General features: G+C 46.8%; 2 protein-coding genes and 1 long non-coding RNA gene across 8 annotated transcripts; 1 reads left to right on the top strand and 2 right to left on the bottom strand.

Annotated features, from left to right (window-relative positions):
• Nucleotides 1-1,828: 1,828 nt before the first annotated feature.
• On the bottom strand, nucleotides 1,829-5,299 carry Timm10 (translocase of inner mitochondrial membrane 10). Of its 3 annotated transcripts, NM_001431424.1 has the most exon segments (4): nucleotides 1,829-2,251; nucleotides 4,636-4,750; nucleotides 4,892-5,002; nucleotides 5,185-5,299. In NM_001431424.1, coding segments are annotated over 2 exon segments (273 nt in total). In that variant the 5' UTR covers nucleotides 4,707-4,750; nucleotides 4,892-5,002; nucleotides 5,185-5,299; the 3' UTR covers nucleotides 1,829-2,049.
• A 1,122-nt stretch (nucleotides 5,300-6,421) lies between these two features.
• On the bottom strand, nucleotides 6,422-21,951 carry LOC120101592 (uncharacterized). Its single transcript, XR_015684468.1, has 4 exons — nucleotides 21,857-21,951; nucleotides 14,914-14,949; nucleotides 10,568-10,765; nucleotides 6,422-6,742 (listed from the first exon to the last, which is right to left on the bottom strand). It is a non-coding gene; the product is annotated as an uncharacterized LOC120101592 (long non-coding RNA).
• Nucleotides 12,748-24,664, top strand: Smtnl1 (smoothelin-like 1). Of its 4 annotated transcripts, none has more exons than XM_087651786.1 (8): nucleotides 12,748-12,793; nucleotides 16,661-17,319; nucleotides 18,444-18,579; nucleotides 18,685-18,736; nucleotides 19,777-19,932; nucleotides 20,108-20,222; nucleotides 20,388-20,576; nucleotides 24,296-24,660. In XM_087651786.1, the coding sequence occupies exons 2-7, from the start codon at nucleotides 16,663-16,665 to the stop codon at nucleotides 20,541-20,543; spliced, it is 1,272 nt and encodes a 423-aa protein (XP_087507912.1). In that variant the 5' UTR covers nucleotides 12,748-12,793; nucleotides 16,661-16,662; the 3' UTR covers nucleotides 20,544-20,576; nucleotides 24,296-24,660.
• Nucleotides 24,665-24,877: the final 213 nt, after the last annotated feature.

Here is a 24,877-nt window from a genome sequence, read left to right as displayed (position 1 = left end):
AACATTAAGCAAATAATAAGACCCTCAGCAGAGGTTAGCTAGAGCAACTCCATATATATGAGCCAGCCTTCAAGTCATCAGCCCTTTCTCTCCTCACTGTCTGTACCACCTCCCTCGTTGGTCCATTATCTACTGTCATCTAACACGGTCTATCTGGCTGACAGCAAGCCTTTGACAAGCAGACCTGTCCCTGCTGCTGAAAGGTTTAAATCCTCTAACAGTCTGCTGACGGCCTTAGCAGGAGAAACTCCAAATGGCTTAACACAGCCCACTCTCTAGGCTGTTCTGGAGCTGAGCCTGCCCAGGCTTCTGGGCTCACCACTCAGCTTTGTCTTCACACTTGGTGTTGCAGTCACACTGCAGCTGTTTCCCCGCCCTCCACACTTCCGTGAGGTGGCAAAGCCTTTCTAAGAGCTATTCCTGAGCTGGAACCTCTCCTTTGTCCACCAGGCTGTGTTTGCTCCAGCTGTGCACTATCAAGAGAATACTCAGGAAAGCAGATACAGTTTCTCTTTTTCTTACAGTGGCTTCTCTTCCTAGCCATGTGCTACAGTGCTGGCAGAGAACAAGCAAATGTAACTTTGTGGAACAGGCCCCAGTAGCTCAGACTTGTGTGCAGACAGTGCCACCTGCTGACCTGAATTTGTATTTCACCTTTTAGAAAGACTTTCTGCCCATCCTGACAGGACTGGGCTTTTGTGGTTTTCACAGAAGTCCATCTAGTGTTTCCACTTCCCACCAAATTTGACAAACTGTCGAGTATTTAGTGCACTTCAGATACCTTTCTAACTACTGAGTTATTAGTTTGCACAACCACCTAAGTCGGCAGATGGCCCTACAGGTAGGGTAACTGAAGCAGTTAAATACCTCTCCCAAAGTCCACAACTAGAAATTTCAGCCAAGACTAAAAACCGATTTGAACCTGCACTTGTAAGCTGAACAAAGTCTCTGCCTCCTTTACTCTGTCCCAAACACCTCTACAGAGAAAGCCTACTTTGAATGTACAGTTCTGCCAGTGGCTTCAGTATTAACAAAGTGCCTTCTAGAATAACCCACATATTCTGAAAGCTGCAGTCTAAGGGCCTTCTTCAGACAGCAGTGGGGCGGACCTTCCCACTACTATACTGTGTGACCTGTAAGCAGCTGCCACTCTGAACCTGTTTCCTAATTAGACCTTTAGTCTGGGTGGGTGGACTCTCTCATACACTGGAAAGTGACTGAGAAACAGCCTGAATCAGGTAAACACATGTGGTGAAGTCATCACTCAGGCCCCTACCTAGCTCACTTTCCAAGATGGCTGAACCGCCTCCCATCTTGACAGTAATATAGCTATCTAGGTAACATCTAGAGCAGAATGGCTACTTGCTAGCAAAACCCTATCCACTGTCACGTCCTCTAAATAGCTTTTCTTTGATATGTGTAGAAATGGCCTGTTTGCCTCCACTTACTATCAAGCTTTAAAGGACACTTAATACCTCCTATACCCAAGTCACTCTAGTACATCACAGAGATGTAGCACAGTCAGGGCCACACAGTAAGCATCAGACTCTTAAGCCCAAACCCTGTGGTCCCACTAGTCTATAGTCTTAAAGCACTGTAGTAAGGTACGCACGTGTAATCCCAGCGTTTGAGAGGCAGAAGCAGATGGATCTCTGTGAATGGATCTCTGTGAGTCTGAGGGTAGTCTGGTCTACAGAGTGACATCCTGTTTTTAAAAACAAAACACAACAAAACAAAGCAACCCAACCCCACTAAAGTAAAGACCCACTGCATTAAATCCCTCTACTGTTGGATGCTCTGACTCTTTACTCTCAAACAAAGACACTGCTTTGCACAAATTTGTTTTAATATGATATATACATATACACACATTCACAGTCACAAACCAGCATGACAAGTCCCCTTCCTTAGCCAGGAGAGCTCTACCACACGCAGGGGTCCTGGAGATGCTCAAGGGCCTAAGTATGACAGTTTTCACATGTGACATCCATTAGGGACACTTTAATCAGAGGTGGCAATGTGCACCACGGGTGTACATGGCCCGGGGCCTCATGCAGGCCCAGAGCTCTGCTGTACCCGCTTCATCAGCTCTTCATCCTGCATAGACAACTCTGTCAACTTTTTTCCCATCCTCTCATGGATGTCCAAGTACTTGGATACGCATCGGTCCAGACACACAGACTCGCCTTTGGACAGCTCTGCCTCCTTGTAGTGGGGAGGCACGCACTTCCGGTGGCAGGCACTGGTCATTCTGGGTTAGAGAAGAACAAGGTTGTATCAGTAACTTCCTACAGCATCCCGGGAACCTTCAACAATTCCAACCCTGCTGGACTGATTCTTGTCTGGTTCCTCCCTCAAGAAAACAGTAGAGGGCTGGAGAGACGGCTCAGCGGTTAGAGCACTGACTGCTCTTCCAGAGGTCCTGAGTTCAAATCCCAGCAACCACATGGTGGCTCACAGCCATCTGTAATGAGAGCTGATGCCTTCTTCTCCTGTGTCTCGTGTGTCTGAAGAAAGCTACAGTGTATATATTAAATAAATAAACCTAAAAAAGAAAAGAAACTTTTCTTCAACCAGTTTGGAAGGTTCTTCCAATAAGAATCTTCTCTGAGTCATGTACAAGACTAGTTAAAGCAGAAGCACTTGCTGAATACTGGCTGTGTGCCAGCCATCATGCTAAGGGCTAATACAGACTCTGTTAGGCAACCCTCACAGTAGCCCAGTGGGGTAGGCACAATCATTATCCCCACTTTACAGATGAGGAAATTAAGACACAGCTCAGTAATTTGCTAAATATCACACAAAGCTAGGTAGTCTGACTGCACAGTCTGCATTTTAAAAACCATTCTAATTTATAGTCTCAAAAACAAACCAATCAATGAAAAGAGCTGCTGACAAAAACCAGCAGATACCTGCTGTTTCCTGTATGATATGCTAGATGATAAAGTATAATACTGTAATGTCTGTATGGCATAGCACCTCTTATGCCAGTTTTACTGATGAGATAAGCAATTATGAGACATTCAGCAGTGACTGGCATACCAGGATGCTTCCAAATTGGCCTAACAGCTACAAGCAGTAGTTGTGAAGTCAGCCTCAAGTTCTGGCCTGACATTGTTGCTGACCAGCTACAAAACCTGAGATTAGTAAACCCCTTAATACCTCAATTCCCCTATGTTAAAATGGTACTAATAAAATTAACCCACTGCTCTTCTTTCCTTCCTTCCTTCCTTCCTTCCTTCCTCTCTTTCTCTCTTTCTCTCTCTCTTTCTTTCTTTCTTTCTTTCTTTCTTTCTTTCTTTCTTTCATTCATTCATTCATTCAACTATTTGGCTTTGGCCTCCATCTCTGAGTATAGGCACCCACCATGCCGAGATCAAACCAAGGGCTTCCTACATTCTAGACAAACATCCTATGTTCCACCCCATTCTCCCTTTGAATTATTTTTAAGTATTTACAAAAATGACAATGGGGGTCTGGAAAGTAGTTAAGAGAACTTACTGTTTTGCAGAGGACCTGGGTTTGGTTCCCAGCACCCACATGGCAGCTCACAACTATCTTTGACTCCAGTTCCAGGAGATATGATGCCCTCTACTGGCCTCTGAGGGCATGTGATGCACATGTATATACACATGCAAGCAAAACATACATACATATAAAACAAATAAATTTAAAAAATTTAAAGTGGGGGTTGGGGATTTAGCTCAGTGGTAGAGCGCTTGCCTAGGAAGCACAAGGCCTTGGGTTCGGTCCCCAGCTCCGAAAAAAAGAACCAAAAAAAAAAAAATTTTAAAGTGACAATGTATATAAAATGCTTTGCAAGTGCCTAACACAGAGATAAAGTTTAATAAGGATCAAGTGCACACACTTTTAATCCCAGCACCCAAGAGACAGAGACAGATCTCTGGGAGTGAGACCAACCTGCTCTATACAGATCAAGCCAACAACCAGGGCAACACGGAGACGCCCTATCTTGAAAAACAAGAACAAAAACGCTCACCCCACCTCTCCCCCAAAAAGGAAGAAAAAAATTAATAAGTACTAGCTACTAAATACTATTAACTACTAAATGACTGTTCAGATGGCTCAGGAGGCAAAGGCCCTTGCTGCCAAACCAGAAGATCTGAGTTCAATCCAAGATGGAATCCTAGTAAGTTGTCCTTTGACCTCCACATGTGAGCTGCTATAGCATGCATGTTGGCATTCATAAACAAACACAAAATACAGAAGCAAAGGTAATAAAATGGGCTATTAGAAAATAAAAGAGGGGTTGGAGATTTAGCTCAGTGGTAGAGCGCTTGCCTAGCAAGCACAAGGCCCTGGGTTCGGTCCCCAGCTCCAAAAAAAAGAAAAGAAAGAAAAGGCAGTGCTTACTTGTACTTGATACTCAGCAGAGCCTGAGCAGGAGACTTTCCTTCACACCCCTTTTACTCCCTCTAAATAGCCAACCAAGTCCTTCCAGTGACCTGTCTTTACTTCAGCCAAGCCCGCAGTAATGGTGGGACGGGATTAGGAGGTTGGGACTTGGCTCTACTACCTTAGGGAAAGCATTCCTTACAAGTCCTTCACTCTATCGCGGTAGGGGTGACGAGGGCTAGTTTTCTGGACAAGGTGAATCGGAGTGGTTCTCTTTACCTGTTGTACATGTCGGCCATCATCTCCACCTCCAGCTCCGCTGCCAGTTGCTGGGCTCTGAGCGGATCCATGTCAACTTAGCACCGTGGAGAAAATAGCCTCCTGGTCTTTAGTCCTGGGAGCGTACATGATAAGTCAGCACCGACCCCTCCACATTCACTCTAATACCCACCCAGGGGCTGGAGGGCGCGAGGGGTTACAGCGTTTCAGACCAGCAGGGACCAGTACCCTAAGAAAACGTAGTCAGCCCTCTTACCAGAAGTGGAAATGAGGCCCTTAAAGGGGACAGTGTCCAGTTCAAGGTCACTCAAGATGTCATGGGGCTCGGAGCTGGAAACCGAGAGCTCTCAGTATCTCGAAATCACTCCTAGCCAGAGGACCGACATTAGGGGCAGAGCACACAAAACCCTGGGCCTGAACCCACGCAGCCCCGAGAATGTGACCCTAACCACAACATAGGTTCCCAGGGCCGGTCTAAAGGCTGCGCCTCTGTCATGGCAATGGCATAATCAGGGTCAGCCTGGGGATCAGATACCATGGCTCACTCACCACGGCCTGGGGTAGGTCACAGCTCCCGCAACGCCCCCAACTTCGGGTCAATAGTAAAAAGTTAACCGGGTACCAAGATAGGCGAAATAAGAAGCACGTGGGTCACTTCCGGAAGGAAGTCTAACCTCTTCTTTGATCCGGAAGAAAACGCAAACCAGGCGGCTCTGGGAAACCGGCTACCATAGAGAGGAGCCACTGGCTGAAGAGAAACCTACTTCAATTTGCTAGAGTGGACTCCAAAGTATCATAGAGTGCAGAGTCAATGGCAGAGCGCCGACAGCCTTGTTAGCGTTCCATCCCTCTGGTTGTCCGGGAGACTTCTGAGTGTTTGGAGTGTGGAAGAGGCTTGGCTCCCTGAGCCTACCATGGAGAGCCCACGCCTGAGCGCAGACGGATCTTTTGTGAAGAAGGGAGAACGTTTCCCAAAGGAGCCTGTCAGTTTTGCATGTTAAAACCACCTGGAGCACTTTTTTAAAAACCTCAACGCCCAGACGTTACCTCATACTCGTGAAATCAGAGTCCCAGGGAGTAGGACCCAGACTTTAGTAAATGAACAAACTGCGTTAACTGGTGGGGTTGCAGAAAGAAGGATACAAAATCGCTGCTCGCAGAAAAAGGAAACATGTATAGAGGTCTTCTGTGCTTGCTTTTGAGATAGGGTCTCATGGAACCCAGGCTCTCTAATTTGCGGTGTAGCCGAAGATGACCTAGAACTTATTTCCTGCCTCAACCTCACTAGGGCTGCGGTTACAGATGAGCGCCGTTATGCCTGAACTTTGCAGTGCTGGGATGGAAGTAGGACCACATGCTACAGGCAAGCGCTCTACCAACTGCCCCAGCGCTGCAGCATGTTTTACTGCACTTCTTTATCATAGCCATACACATGCACAATAAATAAAAAAATAAATGTAACAATAAGAATTATTGGCTTTATCCTTCTCTTTTTCTTTCTTTCTTTCTTTCTTTTTTTTTTTTTTTCTAGGCAAGCACTCTACCTAACTGAGCTAAATCCCCAACCCCTTGGCTTTATCTCCTTTTTTGGTTCTTTTTTTCGGCGCTGGGGACCGAACCCAGGGCCTTGCGGCTTTATCCTTTAAAACTATTTTTATTAGGGCAAATCTGCAACACACAGAGAACACAGTCTAATGAACTTCATTGGTGATTTGGTACAGTGTGAGATGATCTGGGCCAGAGAGTCATCAGTGAAAGCAAGGAGAAATGATGAGGAACACCAAGATTTAATATTTTTTTAAAGATTTATTTATTTATTATAAGTACACTGTTGCTGTCTTCAGATACATCAGAAGAGGGCATCAGATCCCATTACAGATGGTTGTGAGCCACCATGTGGTTGCTGGGATTTGAACTCAGGACCTCTGGAAGAGCAGTCAATACTCTCAACCACTGAGCCATCTCTCCAGCCCCAATTTAATAATTCTTGATATTTAGTCGCATTTTCTTGATCTATTCTTGTCTTTAGCAGATGAAGTCTTTTTTCCAAAGTGCTATTTTCACATTCTCAGCTAATAGTGATTTTTTTCATCTCTCTTCCACGGTGCTGAAGGAATTGTAAGCAAACACTCAATAACTGAACTATACAGTTCATTTGACATACTATTTTTAAATTTAAATTTATTTATAAGAACATGCACCCATGGTGGAATCGAAGGGCTTGTGGAGGTCAAAGGACAACTGGTAGAAGCTGATTCTCTCCTTCCATCATGGGAGTTCAGAGTAATCAAACCCAAGCTGTCAGGCTTGGGGGTAATCACCTATATCAGCAAGCCATCTCACCAGCCCACTTATTTCCTAATGTAATCTATTGACAACTTAAAATTTATTTATCTTTTTATGTTTGTGTGTGAGAGAATGAATTGTGTGCTTGGAGGTCAGAGGACAACCTCAGGTTTCCATCCTTAACTTTAACCATGTTTAAACAAGATCTAGTGTTTGCTGCTGCCTATACCAGCCTAGCTGGCCTGAAAGCTTTCAGAGATGCTCCTGTCTCTGCCTCCCATCTCACCATAGGGTCTTGGAATTGTGGACCCATCCCACCATGTCTGACGTTAGATTTGTTCTAGGGATCTCAAATCAGGACCTTACTACCACAAAGAAAGCTCTTTCGCCACCTGAGCCATTTTCCCAGCCCTATTGCAAGTATTTTCCCCAACTTCTCAGAAGGATCTTTTTACTGTACTTAGAACATTTAACAAAAGACACTCTACTTGTACTCGATAGTGTTATTCTCTATATGCACTGTATTGCACAGAAGACCTCTAGAAGACCTTTATCTTGCATAACTAAAACTACACACACTGAACAACTTCCTACTTCCTCTCCCTTCAGACCCTGGAAAATCATTGCTTTTGCTGACAATGGTGCTACCGTTATTATTGCTATGTGGCCCTGTCTTTCTTTTACTGTAGAAGAATTTTAACCCAGCAACATGGTTGCTTTGGCAGGAGATCCTATCAAAGACCTTCCAAGTCTCTGTGATCTGACTGGAGTGACATACCTTTAACATTCCCTTAGTCCCAAACATACCTTTAATCCCAAACAATGAAAGTAAAGTTAGTTTGCCGAAGAAAGCAGACATGTTTGAAAGTGATGTCTAATTGAGGGACAAAGTGATGGCTCAGAGAAAGATCTGGCTAAATGAGTCAGAGATAGGATATAGCCAACTCTCCTGAGAATAGCACAGAGAGAAAGAGGCTACTTAAGAGTAGGAAAAAGGGGGCTTGAGAGATGGCTCAGAGGTTAAGAGCATTGGTTGCTCTTCCAGAGGTTCTGAGTTCAATTCCCAGTAACCACATGGTGCCTCACAACCATCTGCAATGGAATCTGATGCCCTCTTTTTGTGTGTCTGAAGACAGCTACAGTGTACTCACAAACACAAAATAAATAAATCTTTTTTTTTAAAGTAGGAGAGAGAAAAGGTGGTGTGGTGTGTATGAATGGCAGTTTTACTGGGACACTTTTACAGAGACAGGCCTCAGAGAGAACAATCTAGACACAGGTGAAGACACATGAGCCAGAACATGAGAAGAAACCAAAACAATTGAACATATTGCCCATGTTAGTGAGAGGCCAGGCAGAGCAATTCAGTTGGAAGTCAAGAGAAGCCAGAGTGAATCAGTCAGCTTGGAAGATTGGATTTATGGAGACTAGAAGCTTCCAGGCCTAGGCCTAGGGATAGTTAGAACAGAGTAAGAAATGGTCAGGGCTCAGTCTAAGCCTGTATTTGCACAGCTTGGGTACAGCTCTCATCAAAGGAAATAAAAGCGATTTTCACATTCTATAGTTAGTACTTTTGGTTCTACAAATAAGGCTTACCAATTGTCCATGGTTTCTTGTAAAAAAAAAAAGTACCTTAGTAATTTCCCTTTCTGAGGCTATCACTGGAATCCAGGCATCATCCCAAATTGCTAATCTCTGGTCCCTCACTCTACCCCACACCCCATCTTTCCCATCCTTAGAGAGAATCACTGACTCTGGGGTCAGTACTGCCTTTTTGGATGGGACTGGAGCCCAAAAGAAAAGATTGCAGGATCTCCTCACTGGGACCCGACACTCTTAAGAGACTCAGAGAGCACAAAAATAAATGTCTCCTGGACTGCCCAGAGAGGAGCAGGAGGTGAGAGTCGGTCCCATTAACTTGAGTAGAAAGCACAGCCAGACTTCACTGCTGTCTCCACTGTGGCTGATCCTCATCAACTCTCCTTGCTTTCACTGATGACTCTCTGACTCAGACCATCACACACTGTACCAAATCACCAAGCTAGTCTCAGGCTGTTCTCCCTGCTCCTGTCCATGCTTCACATCTGACTGGTCTCAAAACAGCAGCCAGAGTGATGTTAAAAAAAAAAAAAACCTACAGCTGGTTTGTGTCACTCACCTCCTAGATGCTGCAGTGGTTTCTAATCATGGAGAAAGCCAAAGTCTCCTCAGTAGCTTATAAGACCCTGTTCTGCTTCTCTCCGTGATGTAATCCATCCCCTGAGAAGAACAACCTACAGAACAAATGGCTTACCTCAGCTTTTGGTTCATTCCATCCCACTGTGGCAGGAATGGGAGGCAACTACTCATAGCACGTCCACAGTCAAGACCACAGAGGAATGCTGGTACTCATCCACTCTGTCCTTTTTACTCACTCAGCTCTCCCAGTCCATGGGAAGTTGCTAGATATTTATAGGGCCAGTCTTTTCACCTCAGTTAACCCAATATAGAATTATCTCATGGACTTGCCTAGAGGTTTATCTTCTACATGGTTCTAGATCCTATAAGTAGGTAATCAATATGAACCAGGACAAATCCCACATGATTCGTCAACCCTATTTTCTTCCTTTTACTTCCAACTATTCTCCTGCTGAAGTGCTTTGCCCTGTCATGCTGATATTGAAAGGAAAAAGTTTAAAATTGCCCCCTAGACAAAAGTTGAAGACAAAAGAAAGAAAAAGAGTCGGACCCTGGAACTGCCTGTTCCAGGAACTAGCTGATCACAGAAAGAGTAATTGCACCAGCTGGTTCAGCCACTTTGTTCCACAAACTAGCTAACCATAATAGCAGCTGACCATAATAGCAGCTGACCATAGTAGCAGGAACTGGTGAACCATAAAGTTAGATTAAAATCTTAAAGAACAATCATGAGAAACAGGAGGTTCTTCCTTGTGATTCGGTATGGTTTTTCCTTTAAATACCCCTTCTCCCAACCATTCGAGGTCAAACTCCTCTACCCCTGCGTGAGATACGAGTCTTGACCCCAGAATGCTGGTTTCTGTCCTCCCTATCAATAAACCTCTTATTGATTGCATCAAGATCAGTCTCTGGTGAGTTCTTGGTGGGTCGAGTCATCCCGAGACTTGAGTGAGGGTCTCCCGGCTCCGGGGGTCTTTCAATATCCTATCAAATACATCAAACATATGCCATTCTTTCTAGTTGAACAGTAACTGGCACAGGTTAAAGGGCCCAACTTGAGGTCTTTGTTCCCATATCACTTGCAGTGTCTACAAATATATTCTCCTCAGTACAAAACAAAAGCAAAAATAAAGAGAACGCCCTATTGCTTGCCCTGCTTCACTTACTTTATAGAGCCTGCCCCATCTAATATAGTACATGTTTTACTTGTTCAGGTGAGTACTAACTCATCACACTAAGTTATCGTCTCTGGCCTGTTTTCCGTTGTGTCCAGTGCTGTTATCTCCAGCACCTACTTGGTGTTCACTGACCATTGCATCAAAGAATGAAGGAGTTACCCAGCAGAAGTTTTGATGACCGATGCCACAATCTTCTAGTAGGCTGATTTTATTATCTCATGACAGCAGGACAAGAAATGAGTTAAAGGAAGAAAAAAATCACCAAGGCAGAGACATAAGGGAGAACTCACCTGTCTTTGGCAGATAATTTCTTTTTGACATTTATTTATTTTATGTGAGTGCACTGTAAGCTGTCTTCAGACACACCAGGAGAGGGCATCAGATTCCATTACAGATGGTTGTGAGCTACCATGTGGTTGCTGGGAATTGAACTTAAGACATCTGGAGGAACAGACAGTGCTCTTAACCTCTGAGCCATCTCTCAAGCCCTGGAAGATAGTGAAAAGGACAGATGTTACACTTATTTGAATATCAGTCCCCAAACCTGGCTTCACAGAATAATCTCTCCTTCATATCATCCCAGCCATTGACCCCAGCTCCCCTCCCCCTGCTTTTCTTGATTAATTGTTTATTTGATATTTATTTATCAAGAACATAACATGACCCAGGCAAAGCTTGTGAGCATGAGAAAAGATTCCCTGTCCTCATAGAGCATAGAGAAGAGAGAGAGAGAGAGAGAGAGAGAGAGAGAGAGAGAGAGAGAATGCAACTTCAATGATTTCTAAAGATCTATTGATTTTTATTTTATGTGTACAAGTGTTTGGCCTGCATGTGCATAGTGCATGACATGTGTGCCTTTGGAGGTCCGATAAGGGCATCAGATCCCCTGGAACTGCAGTTACAGATGGGCTGTAACCTATTATGTGCGTGTTGGGAACTGGGTACTCCATAAAGACAGTGAGTGCCATGCTCTTAACCACTGAACCTTCCCTCCAACCCCAGAGTGCCACTTGCTGTTGCTTTTCAAGACACGTTTCTCTCTTTTTATTTTTTCTCTTTTTCTCTCTTTTTAAAATGTATTTATTTATTTCATGTATATGAGTATACTAGCTATCTTCAGACACACCAGAAGAGAGCATCATATTCCATTACAGATGGTTGTGGTTGCTGGGAATTGAACCCAGGACCTCTGGAAGAGTAGTCAGTGCTCTTAACCACTGAGCCATCCTCCAGTCCAAGATATGGTTTCTCTGTATAGCCCTGGCTGTCCTGGAACTTGCTTTGTAGACCAGAGTAGCCTTGAACTCACAGAAATCTGCCTGAGTTTGTCTCTCAAATGCTGGGATTAAAGGCATGTGCCACCAAATGCAATTTTTGATTCTGGCAAATATTTTACAGTACATAAGCAGGCAGACTTGATGGAGGGAGCTTAACAATGGAGGACCTCATTAGAGGACGAAATTTGAGTTGGATTGAGAATAATGAGAAGGAGCCAGCCTCACAAAGAGCAGAAGGAAAAACCCAGTTCTTAGTCTGGAAAGCACTGATTAGATTTATTTACAGCATAGGAAGCAAGCCAGTCCGACTGAGTGAAAGGGACTGGGGGAGGGGAATTGGAGGAGTCACAGGCTTCATCAATGGGAGGAGTATCCCTGCCCACACTCTCCAAATGGCCAGGATAAGGACTTGCTTTGTTTTGGTTTTCAGAGCAAAACCTTAATTACACACACACACACACACACACACACACACACACACACGCACACACACGCACACACCCCATACACACACAAGCACACACACATATGTTCACACACACACACACACACACACACACACACACATATATATATTCAAAATTGAACATGTAGCAGTCAACAGAACCAACGAGTTATTTATGATGAAGATGCTAAAAGTCCAGTATTTCATTGGTTCTCTCTTCTCTTGGCCCCTTCCCTTTCAAGCTTCCTGGTCCAGTGTGAGCCCACAGTTGGCAGCTGCCCCATTTACCACCTTCTGAAGGAGCCCACCCCCTCAGTAGCTACTTTGTCTATAGAGGACTAAATAGGGAAATTAGAGGAAGGCTGGAAGCAAGGGGCTAAGGGAGCACGGAAGGTTGACCCTGGCTCTGGATAATCACGGTCAACCAGAGAGCTGGAGACCATGCTCCAAATGGGCCCCCTGAGTGATTGTTGCTTGTCAAGGTCTCCATAGGCAGAGCACTTCAGGAAGGACGGTGATCACAGGAAAGATGTTAGGGCCAGTCAGTGAGAGGGACACAGCATGATTGAAAGGTGCCACCTGTCAGATCTTCAGGGGAAATTTGAGCCTCCCAGTCTAAGAGAAAGTGTTGTACCAACAGAGCAGTAAACAATGCTCTTCCTGAAGCCCAGACCTCTTGAAGGTGGGGTGGGGTGGGGTGGAAGTAAAAGCCACCAGAGCTTAAAGGACGATGGGAGGGAGGCTACTCAGCTAGAACGAGGCAAGAGCTCCAAGCTGCAGGCAGAACCCCACAGGTAAGAAAAGCTGTGGTTCCCTTTCTAATTACTTCCTGTATCTTCTAGCCCCTACTCTTACCTTCCATGACCCAGATCTTTCAATGAGGACCCTACAATGAGAGAAACCCAGGCTGCTTCCTAACTCTCTACTACGCCTATTCTTTTTCAATGCCTAAAGGAGTTGGGTGACCTTGAGATCAAGTACAGAGTGGCCTGCAGATGGCCATCTATGAAGAGGGCTGGTAGGGAGGGAGGATGACAGGTGGAAGTCTTGGGGAGTGGGTAGGATGCAATGGCCTCTCCAGGTGAGGACTGAAGTGGGTAAGGTAGGGGCCTCAGAACTACTGGGAGAGAGATCGAGCAGCAGTGGGAGAGACGCATCACAGAGACAGCAATCTTCCCACTCTATAGTTGGACTGAAGAGCTGAACTGAGCACAATACAGGGGTAACAGTTGGGGTTCAGGGAAAAGAGGGAAGAAGGAAGCAGAGAGAAAAGCAGGAAAGGAGTGCTGAGAAGTGTTCCTTTCGTGAAGTCTAGTGTGCACTTAGCTGAAAGAGGACCTCCTCAGCCTTATCCATGGGCTCCTCCCCACGGGTTACTTGCCCACCCTTATGAGCTGGGGCTGTTGAAAGGGCACTGGGCTGAGGATCTAGTGGGGAAAGTATCTTTAGTACACGCTCTAACTCTGGACTCAGGAGACCTTGGTTCCAGGTATAGTTTGGCCAATTTAATTCTCTTATGACTTTAGTCACAGGAATGCTACTAGCTAAACCAGACCCCTAAACTATAAAATGAGGTTACTTATACCTTCCTGAGGGGTCAAGCAAGGGATGACTAAGGTAAGATGGAGTGCATCAGTGTAAGCTGTAAGCTGCTATAGAACCGGGAGCATTGGGGGAAGGGGGTGTTATCTTTGCTCCTCAGAATTCAGAGCTTCTTCACTCCTTGTCTATTTATGACAAGCCTGGAGGGGAAGCAGAGGTGACAAAAAGGCAAGGTAGCTGAGGTGTGTGTGTGTGTGTGTGTGTGTGTGTGTGTGTGTGTGTGTGTGTGCGCGGGCGCGTGCGTATGGGAATGCTCATATGCATACTGTCTCATCCTTTCCACCTCACACATGTAGTGTGCAGCTAGGGGAAAAGATGGCTGAAGCAAACAGCTATGTCTTAGCCAAATGCGCCTCACTTGGGGGTATCCTCTTACTGACACTCAGCCCTCTCTTGTATCACTAGTGAATGCCCTGGAGACCAGATCAGCACCTCACTGTGGCTCAGGAATGACACAGTTCATCTACACTAGGCAAGCTGTGGACTAAGGGCTCCTTCCAAACACTTCCCATGTGCTAGTGGCCTAAGTCCTCCGCTATGCATATGGACTGGGATCTGTTTCTAGCTCTAGAAATTAGAATGCAGATCAAGCATCACACAGTAAACAGTGGGAGCTGGAGTCCCTGTAAGACCTCAGTGACTTTCACTCCTGGCTCACAATCGCAAGGACAGGCAACAGAGAGGGAAGAGAGTTTGTGCCTCGTTCAGACCTTGAGCATGGTTTTGTCAAAGAGGGTAACAGGAATATCTCGTGGAAAACATTTCAGTAGGGAAAGAGAGCAAAGAGAGAGTTCATGGCCAGGTAGGTTTAAGGAAAGGTGAGTTCAATGATATTAAGCTAAGCATTCAGTTTTTTAAACTCAGTGGCACCTGATACCTACTTAAGTGCTAATGATGCTGTAGATCTCTAAGAAAAGCTGGCTATATTTGGAATAACCTTGGGTCAGTGAATAAATGCATCTTCCTTTCTTCTTCTTCCTCCTCTTCCTCTCCCTCCTCCTCCTCTTTTTCTTCTTTGAGACACAGCCCCAGCTGCCCTCAAGAACATCATATAGCTGAGATTGATCCTCCTCCTTCTACCTCACAAGTGCTAGGATTCCATGCCTGTAGCACTCTGCCCAGTTTATACAGAGTTGGAGGTTGGATAGGAGCTTTTGTACCTGCCCTCCGATCCACAGCACCTTTGTTTGTGGCATACTTCTACAGGGTACTGTCTAGAAACTCCAATCTAAAGCTGGGGCCCTGGGAATCCCTTGAGCTCAAAAGTGAGTGGTTAGGGGCTGGGGATTTAGCTCAGTGGTAGAGCGCTTACCTAGGAAGCATAAGGCCCTGGGTTCGGTCCCCAGCTCTGAAAAAAAGAACCAAAAAAAAAAAAGTGAGTGGTTAGAAGGTCAGGGTCTGTGTGCTATGACTGCCTGGCTATCTTTTTTTTTCCTTCGGAGCTGGGGACTGAACCCAGGGCCTTTCCCTTGCTAGGCAAGGGCTCTACCACTGAGCTAAATCCCCAACCCCCCTGGCTATCTTTCCTTCACGCTGCCACACAGGCACACAGCAAGGGGGAACCTTCTTGTTAGAATGTATGACTAGAGCTGCTGCACCATGAACAGGCTACTGTGTGAACAGCCTTCATATGTTTACGAAGCCCCATCTGCTTCTTAGAAAGTAGAGGGCACCAGATCCAGGGACCTCTGGACTCTTGTGCAGAAGAACAGGAAGACTGAAATAGTCAACAGAAGCAGATCCTGTCTTCATGCTGCCTGTGATCTGTTCCAATTTACTGAGACATCCTGGATACTCTCACCAAGAAAGTACTGCCAAGGGCAGGAGGTATTTTTAGCCAATGACAAGAGTGTCCACTTATTGTACTGTCTGAGTCATGCCCTCAGCCCCATTTGGGAACTGTTTTCTTTGTAACTAGAACCCCAACAAGAGAAGACAGTGAAGGAACTGAAGTGAACTCCCCCTACTCCATAACTGTATACTATACTCAAATGAGAATCACCAAGCGAAGGCATCCTCTCCTCCACATACACCCAGGAGCAGGCAGAGGCCAGCTTTGCAGGCTAGAGAGGATGTGATTCTATTATCTCACCAGAGCAAACTCTTCCCACCCACTTTTGGAAGAATCACAGAGGTTCAGAGACTAGCCTGCCCAGGGACTCCCTGGCTTGAGTATTTTTACATCACCTCTATGATTTGACATTTGTACCTTCTCTACTCAAGTTTCCTAAAGGCCTGTCTTGTTTTGAATTAAGTTATTTTTAAATCCAATAATGCATTTTAAAGACACTTTAGATCACTGCTGGAGATGGAAGCTCCATGTCCCTTACCAGAAATAGAAGGTAATTGAAAATCCACACAATGGAAGCAAAGCAGGGCTGCCCAGTTCTATACACCTGCCTGCTTTGGGCTCTAGGGGGCGATTGTTCCTCTCATGTTGTGGAATGATGGTATTAAATTGTGACCACCTCATTGGCTTAATCAAAATGAGGCAAATATTGTTTTAAAAGCATGACACGACAAGGCTGAGCATTTCAGTCAGGGGTAAAGTGATGCCTTGCATGCATGAAACCCTAGATGTGGTGGTGGTGGTGGTGGTGGTGGTGGTGGTGGTGGTGGTGGTGGTGATGATGATGATGATGATATGGTGGTGCAATAACAATAAGTGTGGTGGTACAAGCGTCTAACCCCAGCACTCAGGAGACAGAGGCAGTAGGATTAAGACTTCAAGGATATCCTCTGCTAAAAGGAGAGACCAGCCTAGGCTACAGGAGACTCTGCTTCAAAATAATAATACAGCCATACTTACAGAAGGGCACTGGGTAAATTCCATCCAACATCAAGTCAACATGCTCCAGCTGCCCCACTTTAGCAGAGAGAACCCTCTATGTCCTTCTTATTTCCACAGGGAGAGCGGTCTTTGATGTCATGCCCAATGAGTAAGGGAAACAGGCAGAACTACAGACTTCTTGACTCCTGAGTCAGGGCACTAAGAGGGCAGGGTCATCACCTCATGCCAGGGCAGTGTGCAGTAATGTCTTCATTTCTTATCTTTCTAGACATGGAACAGACAGAAGGGAACCCCTCTGAGGATGGGACCACTGTCTCCCCAACTGCAGGGAATCTTGCAACACCAGGAAGTCAAGGCACTGCAGAAGAGGTGGCCGAAGGCACTGCAGAAGAGGTGGCCGAAGGCACAGTTGGGACAAATGACAAAGAAGAGCCTCCAGATGGGGCAGAACATTCGTGTAAAGCAGCATCTGAGGGTGGTATATCAGGGGGATGCCCGGTGGAAGCAAGTATATTAGAGGAGCTCAAGACAGACTCGCAAGGGGAGGCCAGAGGGAAGGAGGAAGCCAAGGCTGACCTTGCCGAGGAGAAAGGTGGGAAGGAAGACACCACAGTGTCTTCTCAGGAAGACACTGGTAAGAAAGAAGAGACAAAACCTGAACCCAGTGAGGTTACGGAGAAAGAGGAAGCCGTGCTGCCCTTGGAGAAGCAGAAGGTTGATGAGAAAGAGACCAATCTAGAATCTAAGGAGAAATCAGATGTGAATGATAAGGCTGAGCCTGAATTCAAGGAGGATGCTGGAGCAGAGGTTACTGTCAAAGAGGCTGAGACTGAATCTCAAAAGAAGGCTGATGTGAAAGACCAGGCCGAGCCTCAGCTTCAGGAAGTTGATGGGAAAGAGGCCAGAAGTGACACAAAGGAGTTGGTGGTGAGTAGGGCATACAGAAAGGTCTCAAGCCTTCTCCCCCTCTGGAATCGAAGCCCCCATGATTCCCTTGTTTGTTTGTGGGTTTGTTGCTTGTTGTTGATACTACTACAAAACACCCAAGGAAATCAAGTTAAAGCAGAAAAGTTTTATTTTGGAACATGGTTTCAAAGATTTCAGTCCTGACTCCATTGCCTTTAGGCCTTTGATAAGGCAGAAATACACGAAAGGACACAACATAAGAAAATTGCTTTCCTACGGCAGCCAAGAAGCAAGAAACAAGAGACGAGAAATCTCTGAACATAAGACATTCTCTTTTGTGGGAAGATGGATAGTTGGGTACAAACACTTGCTAAGCAAGCTAAGTTCTGAGTTTCAAATCCTCAGAGCCTATGTCAAAGTCAGGGCCAGTAATACACATTTGTAATCCCAGTGTGCCTGATGGGAGGCCAAGACTGAGAAGAGAATCCTGTTATACACAGGCAAACAACAACAACAAAAAAAAAACTTGTCTCAAAAGAGGAGGAAGTGGGGTTGGGGGTTTAGCTCAGTGGTAGAGCGCTTGCCTAGGAAGCGCAAGGCCCTGGGTTCGGTCCCCAGCTCCGAAAAAAAAGAACCAAAAAAAAAAAAAAAAAGAGGAGGAAGTAAAGATTATACCTGAGGTTATCCTCTGACACACACACACACACACACACACACACACACACACACACACACACTGCAGCATGCCTGCGCCCATACACACACAGGGACACACACACAGACATATGCACACATCACATAGGGACACACACAGCACATAAAAGATATGCCCTTCGAAGGCACAGCCCCAGTGATAGATCTTCTAACTAAACTCTACCTCCTATAAAAGCTCATAAGCTATGAACTCATCAATAGGACAGTCTGTTGATGAGATTAAAGACCTCATGATACAACCACCTATCAATAGTGGTGTGGCCACTTTCTATCCAAACCATAATACCTTGGGAAAATACACTCTTCCTCTACCAGTTATCAAAATAAGTGGGGATAGGGAAAGGAGAGTGTGGTTCAGGATGCCTTCCAAATTTTTCTGAAGTTCTTAGAAAGCCTTGGGTAGCTGCCTACATAGATCCTATTCATTCCAGGAGCCAGGGAGTCCCACTGAAGAGCAGGAGGAACAAGGTAAGGAAAATGAATCAGAAGAAAGGGCAGCGGTGATTCCCAGCTCCCCCGAGGACTGGCCCGAGAGCCCCACAGATGAGGGGACCAGCCTCAGCCCAGGTAAGGGACAGCCCAGGATGTTGCATGGCTAACCTGAAGGAGGAGGACCCAGAGAGCACATCACAGATAGCCTCAGCTTCCTTCTACTCTATTCCTTCCCTCCAGATGGGTTGGGTCCAGAGTCTACAGCATCTGGAGAGACCAGTGCTTCAGCCAGGTAAAGTCAAGCCCTAGAGCTCTGACTCCTTTCTCCTGCTCCTTTTGAAGTCAACCATCACCTCTTTCTGGGCCTCCCAAGAACCCGATTTCTAGGATCCCTGGCCCTCAGGCTTGTATCCCAAACAGATCCCAGAAAACAAATGGAATCAGAGGCATGAACGATGCCTGGTCTGCCTCCTGCTCCGTGGCTGAAGCCTCTTCAGGTCCTGTGACTTCTCTACAACTCTCTAATAATTCAGTCCGGAGTTCGGACAATGGTTCTGCCATTTACCAGTCACGTGACCTTGGCAGTGTCACTCAGCTTCTTTGCATCTGTGAAGTGAACTTAACAATTCTGTGGATATCCAGGGTTATGTAGGCCCCAAGGACTAGTGAGCACAAACCATTTGAGCATGGTGCTGGGCAAATGGAAAGTTCTAGAGAGCCAGCCATATTCTTCCATCACCCTGCCTGTCTCTTGAGGAAGGGTAACCGGTGAATACTCATCAAGCATTTGCACAGCTTTTGTAGCAACTGCGGGTATCTGACCCTGAGCTTCTGTAGGCCACAGAATCACCTTGTCAGGTAGGCATTCTTTTTTTTTTTTTTTTTTTTTTTGGTTCTTTTTTTCGGAGCTGGGGACCGAACCCAGGGCCTTGCGCTTCCTAGGCAAGTGCTCTGCCACTGAGCCAAATCCCCAACCCCCAGGTAGGCATTCTTATCCCCACCTTACAGATGGGAAAGCTGAGGTTCTGAGAAGTCAGGTGACAGTCGCAAGATCACACAGAGAATAATAGCAAAGCCAGGATCTAAACTCAGGTCAGACCCCAGATGTGCCCCAGGTTTGCGTCATACGGCCTCGACAGACCATATGCTCCACAGAGTTAGCTTGAGTCTGTTTATTGCTTCTTGGCCCTTCCAGTAGGCACAGGATGAGTGCGTGCTCTGATCAAGCATACACGTACAGACTTGTATATGACAGTGACTTCTGCCCAGTTCCCATGCAGCCTGTAGTGTCGGTTCAATCACCTTTCCTGCTTCTGCAACTTCTCTGTGTAGTGAATCTTCGCCCAGTGAGGTGCCAGAGAGCCCCACAGAGCCCCTTCCCTCGGAGAAAAAGAAGGAACGGGCACCAGAACGCAGGGTGTCGGCCCCCACCCGGCCCCGAGGGCCACGTGCACAGAATCGGAAGGCCATCATGGACAAATTTGGCGGGTAGGATCCCAACCAGGAGCCAGGGTGGGCTGAGATTTCCCTAGGATTTGTGGATGGGGCCAAGGGAGGGAGGCCTAGGGGCCAGTAGAAACCATCAAGGCCAAACCGTACACCTGGAGCTAGAGATTCCCCACAACAGCCGGCCATTTGTAGCATCTTGCTCCTCCCTTCACAGGGCAGCCTCTGGCCCCACTGCACTGTTCCGGAACACAAAGGCAGCCGGGGCAGCCATTGGTGGTGTTAAGAACATGCTTTTGGAGTGGTGCCGGGCCATGACGAGAAACTACGAGGTGGGCACGGGCTGGGGATACAACAGGGACAGGGGACATTTTTCCCTAGGGCAATAGTGTGGTGGAGAATCTGAGGCTTCAGATTCCAAAGGGTGGGAGAGGCAAAGTCCAGACTCTTCAGCCCGGGGTCACTAAGGTCTTCTGTTCCCTGCCTGCCTATCTCAGCACGTGGACATCCAAAACTTCTCCTCCAGCTGGAGCAGCGGCATGGCCTTCTGTGCCCTCATCCACAAGTTTTTTCCAGACGCCTTTGACTATGCAGAGCTGGACCCAACAAAGCGCCGGCACAACTTCACGCTAGCTTTCTCTACTGCAGAGTAAGCCTCAGTTCTGGGATGGAGAGTCAGAAGGGAGGTGGGTGGCCTCAGGGGAGTCCAGATGGGTGCCCAGGGTGCAGGGCAGGCGATCAGAGAATAGTGCCAACATAGTATTGTATCTGAGTTGTTGCTTTTTTTTTTGTACCTTTAGGTAAATGGCTTAAATAGACAAAATTACCATCCTTGTGACTTATATTCTAAATGAAGAGAGAGATCATAAGTACATATGTGCAAATGTAATGGCAGACAGGTGCCCTGACACAGTGGGCAGGAGAGATGTTTCAGTTGGTAAGATGCTTACTGCACAACCTTGAAGACCAGAGTTCCATCCAGGACACATGTAAAATCCCAAGTGTAGCAGAGACAGGCAGACCCTGACCTTGCTGACCAAACTACTCTAATTGGTGTGAGACCAAGGACTCAAATAACCAGATGGGTTGTGCCTGAGGTACAACATCCAAGCCTGACTTCTGGCCTCCACAACCCTGCATACACATGTGCACAGGAACACACACAGCCAGAGAAAATTCAAATTTCAAGCAGAGTAAGAGAGAGAAGAAAGGCAGGCCTTCTGGTATTGGACAAGAGGGTACAGATTTTGATTCTGTGTGACCTTGGACATAACCATTCTCCTTTACTTCCCAGAGCCTCTAAGTCCTATGACGTTTCCTCTTTTACAGAGATAAGAACTCAGAAACATAATTAGGTACCTGTAACAGGGCCTAACCCACAGCAAGTGCTTCAAAAACTCTTGGCTCCATTACTGTTACCATAACGAGTGACATCACGGTTACTCTGATAATTACCATTTACTCTGGGATTTTCTGGGATGTGCAGTGAGAGCCCATCTTAATACAAAGCCAATCAACCAACTACCAACAACAAAAAAACATGGTTGCCAGAGGGGTAAAAAGGGCATGCATGGGAGTCCTACACTCTTCAACCTCATACCTCCACCCTGGAAGAGGAGCCCAGCAAGAAACTTCTAAGTCACCAATGGAGGCAAGGTTGTACGGAGGGCATGGCTAGCAAGAGAGCAACTCAGGCCCCTGATGGGCAGCCAGGCGCTTTTTCTAAAGCCCACACATAGTGATGTGTGTCTATAATTTCAGCACCTTGAGGCCGAAACAGGAGGATTGCTGAGAAGCCTCATCTCTATCGTAAAATCCAACCTATCAGTCAGTCAATAATCAATCAATCAATCAATCAATCAATAATATCAATCAGTCAGTGCCTGTGGATGTAGGACAGTTTATAGAGTGCTCATTTACCACACACAAAGGCCTGTGTTTAACCAACACATGTGATCGTGCACACCTGTAATCCTAGCACTCAGGAGCTGGAGGCACCGGAACCAAGAGTTCAAGTTCATCCTTCACAGAGTTGGAGATCAGCTTGTGTTACAGGGGGATCTGTCTCAAAGAAAGAAAGAAACAAAGAAAGAAACCCTAGGAATTAGGATGCTAAAGTATCTAGTCTAACCCAGGCCTGGTCACCCACCAGTAGGGATGTGTATCTCCATCAGGAATATACATGAGCATATATTGACCCAGACTTTGCCCGCATGTATGTCTAAGGGTACTGGATTCTCTGGAGCTGGCATTACAGACATGGTGAGGTGCCATGCAGTTGCTGGGAATCGAACTTGGGACCTCTGAAAGGGCAGCCAGTGCTCATAACCGCTGAGCCATCTCTTCTTTTTTTTAACAGCAGGCTTTCTCAAATGTTGGTTGAACGAGCTACATGCTACTCATATTAAGGGGAGGCTTTCCAGTTAGGTGGAGATCAGTGGCCAACCCTCTCTTCCTAAGGGGGTCTCTGTGTCATCCTTAGACACAAGGATGCCATTTAAAAGTCACCGAATGGCCAGGCGCGATGGAATGTGCCTTTAATCCCAACATTTGGAAACAGAGGCAAACAAGCACAACATTCCAACTAGATTCTGAACTCTTCCAGTTTTAGGTTGCTCTGCTGTGGGTTGGAAGATAAGGTCAGGGACCATGAAGTTCCAGCCCAGCAATACCCAACGAGTGGAGGTTCTATAAACCAAGTGCGCATCTGCAAAACGTCTGCTCAGACCCACTCATTGAATCCTCACAGGTGGAGATGGGCAGAGGGGGTAGGGTCTTCCCATGTCCCTGTTGGATACCCTACAGGGTGTTATGTACACTCCTGGGCTAACTAAGCTATGGTAACAAGAGGAGGCAGCTCTGCCCCACCAAACACCCCGACCTAGAGAGTGCAAGCCTGGTTTCTGTGGAACCACAGAAGAGCAGAGGATGACCACAGGCTCTGCGAGGCACCAGGCAACGGAATGGGATTGAGGCTAGGGAGAATTACAGGAACAGAGTGGAGAATCATAGTTGAGGTGCCCAGGTTCGAATCCTTACTCCCCTTTCCTAACTCCCTGGCCTCTCTGGGAGGGTCTTACAGGACTTGAAAGGGGGCCTCTGCCACAGCTATCGCCCTGATCTTCTGATCTGGGCCATCAAAGGAGTTCCCAAAATCTTTCTATGAAAGGAAGGAAGAGCCAATCCAAAGGCCCAGTGGGCTTTATCAGTTACACTGCTGAGGGAGCATAAAAGGTTTGCCTCTCCAGTTTTAGGGGACCAGCAACTAACCCACACCCACGGGCTGAGGTGTGGGTGCAGTGAGTCTGTCCCATTTTTCAAAACTCTCCCATCTGTGCCCCTCCCCCAGCTCCCACGCCAGTGACTTGGATTTCAGCCCAGCTGTGGCAGCCCCAAGAAAGATTTCCACTGGGGCCTTCTTGCTCCCGTTGCTAGCCCCCATGGCTGGCTGGCTCCAGCAGCCCAAACTTCGGAGATCTAGTCTCCTCAAGCCAAGGTGCCAAAGGCATTGGGCAGGCCTGGGGTTGAGTCCCAACTGTTACATTCTTTCACCTTGGGCAAAGCACCAAACCCTCTCAGCTCAGTTCCTCCTCTGCTTGTTAGTGATAAAGCAGAGTAACCGAGACCATCTTGCAGAACTAGCTGATAAGACACCTGGCACTGGGAAGTGATTAGCCCAGCTTATCAGCCTTGGCAGAGCCCAGGGGTATCAAGTAGCCTCAAAGTACAGCTGATATGTTAGAAAATGAGGACTTGCTAGGTTCCCTGCAGTCCGGAAACACACCAAGCAGTCCTGCATTAGAGCCTTTGCAAATGCTCTCTCCACCTGGCTTCCCTATTTACTCTCGAATCCTTCCTCAAGTACCCTATTAAAATTATCAGACGCCCTCTCTAGCATAGAGTGGCCCTTTCCCGCTATTCTTTTCTCCATAAGACCTCTCACCAATCACATACACCCTCTGCTTCATGTACTCGATCACTGTGGGTACCTCGAGAACAGAGTTTTGGCTATTCACTGCTCACAAGTAGAAGAGTGCCTGGCACACAGTAGGTGCTTAATAAATAGGTCATCTAATTGAATGAAGCTGTTAGGGTTGCCGTAAGTCAGTACTCTGGGTAGGAGTCATGTTCTGTCCTCTTAAATATTTGCTGTCCTTGACCCAGATCACAGCTCTACATGTGGGAGGAGGAGGATCATACAGACTGGAGAACATAGGTCCATGTGAAGATATGGAGACCCAGGTCCACTGAACATATATATATATATATGTCTTAGTCTCCCTGCAGGGTGACCCAGCACACACTGGGATGGCTGGTTTGGTGCCTTTCACTCCCTGAACCCACCCATCTCCTCCGCTCCCACTTCACCTTTGACCCTATGCTCCTCCTTCCACCTTCCCCTCAGGAAACTAGCCGACTGCGCCCAGCTGCTGGAGGTGGATGACATGGTGCGGCTGGCAGTGCCCGATTCCAAGTGTGTCTACACTTACATCCAGGAGCTATACCGTAGCCTTGTACAGAAAGGGCTGGTGAAGACGAAAAAGAAATGAATGGCAAAGCCGTGCGGGAGGAGGAAGCGGGGACTGCTGCCAACCATGGCCTCGAGGTGCTCTTATACCACCAGGCATAAAACGGGTGGCACCGGCCTCAACGACATTAAAAGTACTTCTGCAAAATTCCTCTCATTCCTTGCTGCTCCCCAAACGCATCCCAACCAGACACACATACGTACTAGGCGATGGCCAAAAATAAAAGAAACCTGCATTCGCAGCCATGTGTGGCAGTTTGCGCGGTCTCTTTTGCGCCCTCCACTTTCTCCCACTGAGGGTGGGGGGGGGCGGGGGGGGAGGAAACGGGGGTGGAACCGGACAGGGACTTCCAGACAGGAAGTAGACAATCGCTAGAAATCTCACACAACTGTGCTTCTGGGGCCAGTCAATGGGTGGCGCTCTTGAGATGGCCAATATTCTAACTAACTGGTGTCCAA

The sequence above is a fragment of the Rattus norvegicus genome, chromosome 3, assembly GCF_021556685.1.
Source record: "Rattus norvegicus strain SHRSP/BbbUtx chromosome 3, alternate assembly SHRSP_T2T, whole genome shotgun sequence".
Classification (NCBI taxonomy): Eukaryota; Metazoa; Chordata; class Mammalia; order Rodentia; family Muridae; genus Rattus; species Rattus norvegicus.
Note: the sequence above shows the minus strand (reverse complement) of the source record. Positions and strands in the feature narration are given on the sequence as shown.

Bases quoted from the DNA above. Each gene is read 5' to 3' on its own strand.
- Smtnl1 (XM_087651785.1), top strand. From the start codon at position 16,663: ATGGAACAGACAGAAGGGAACCCCTCTGAGGATGGGACCACTGTCTCC. The intron at 18,737-19,776 runs GTAAAGTCAAGC...TTCTCTGTGTAG, and splicing joins GAGACCAGTGCTTCAGCCAG to TGAATCTTCGCCCAGTGAGG. The intron at 20,223-20,387 runs GTGGGCACGGGC...TGCCTATCTCAG, and splicing joins CCATGACGAGAAACTACGAG to CACGTGGACATCCAAAACTT.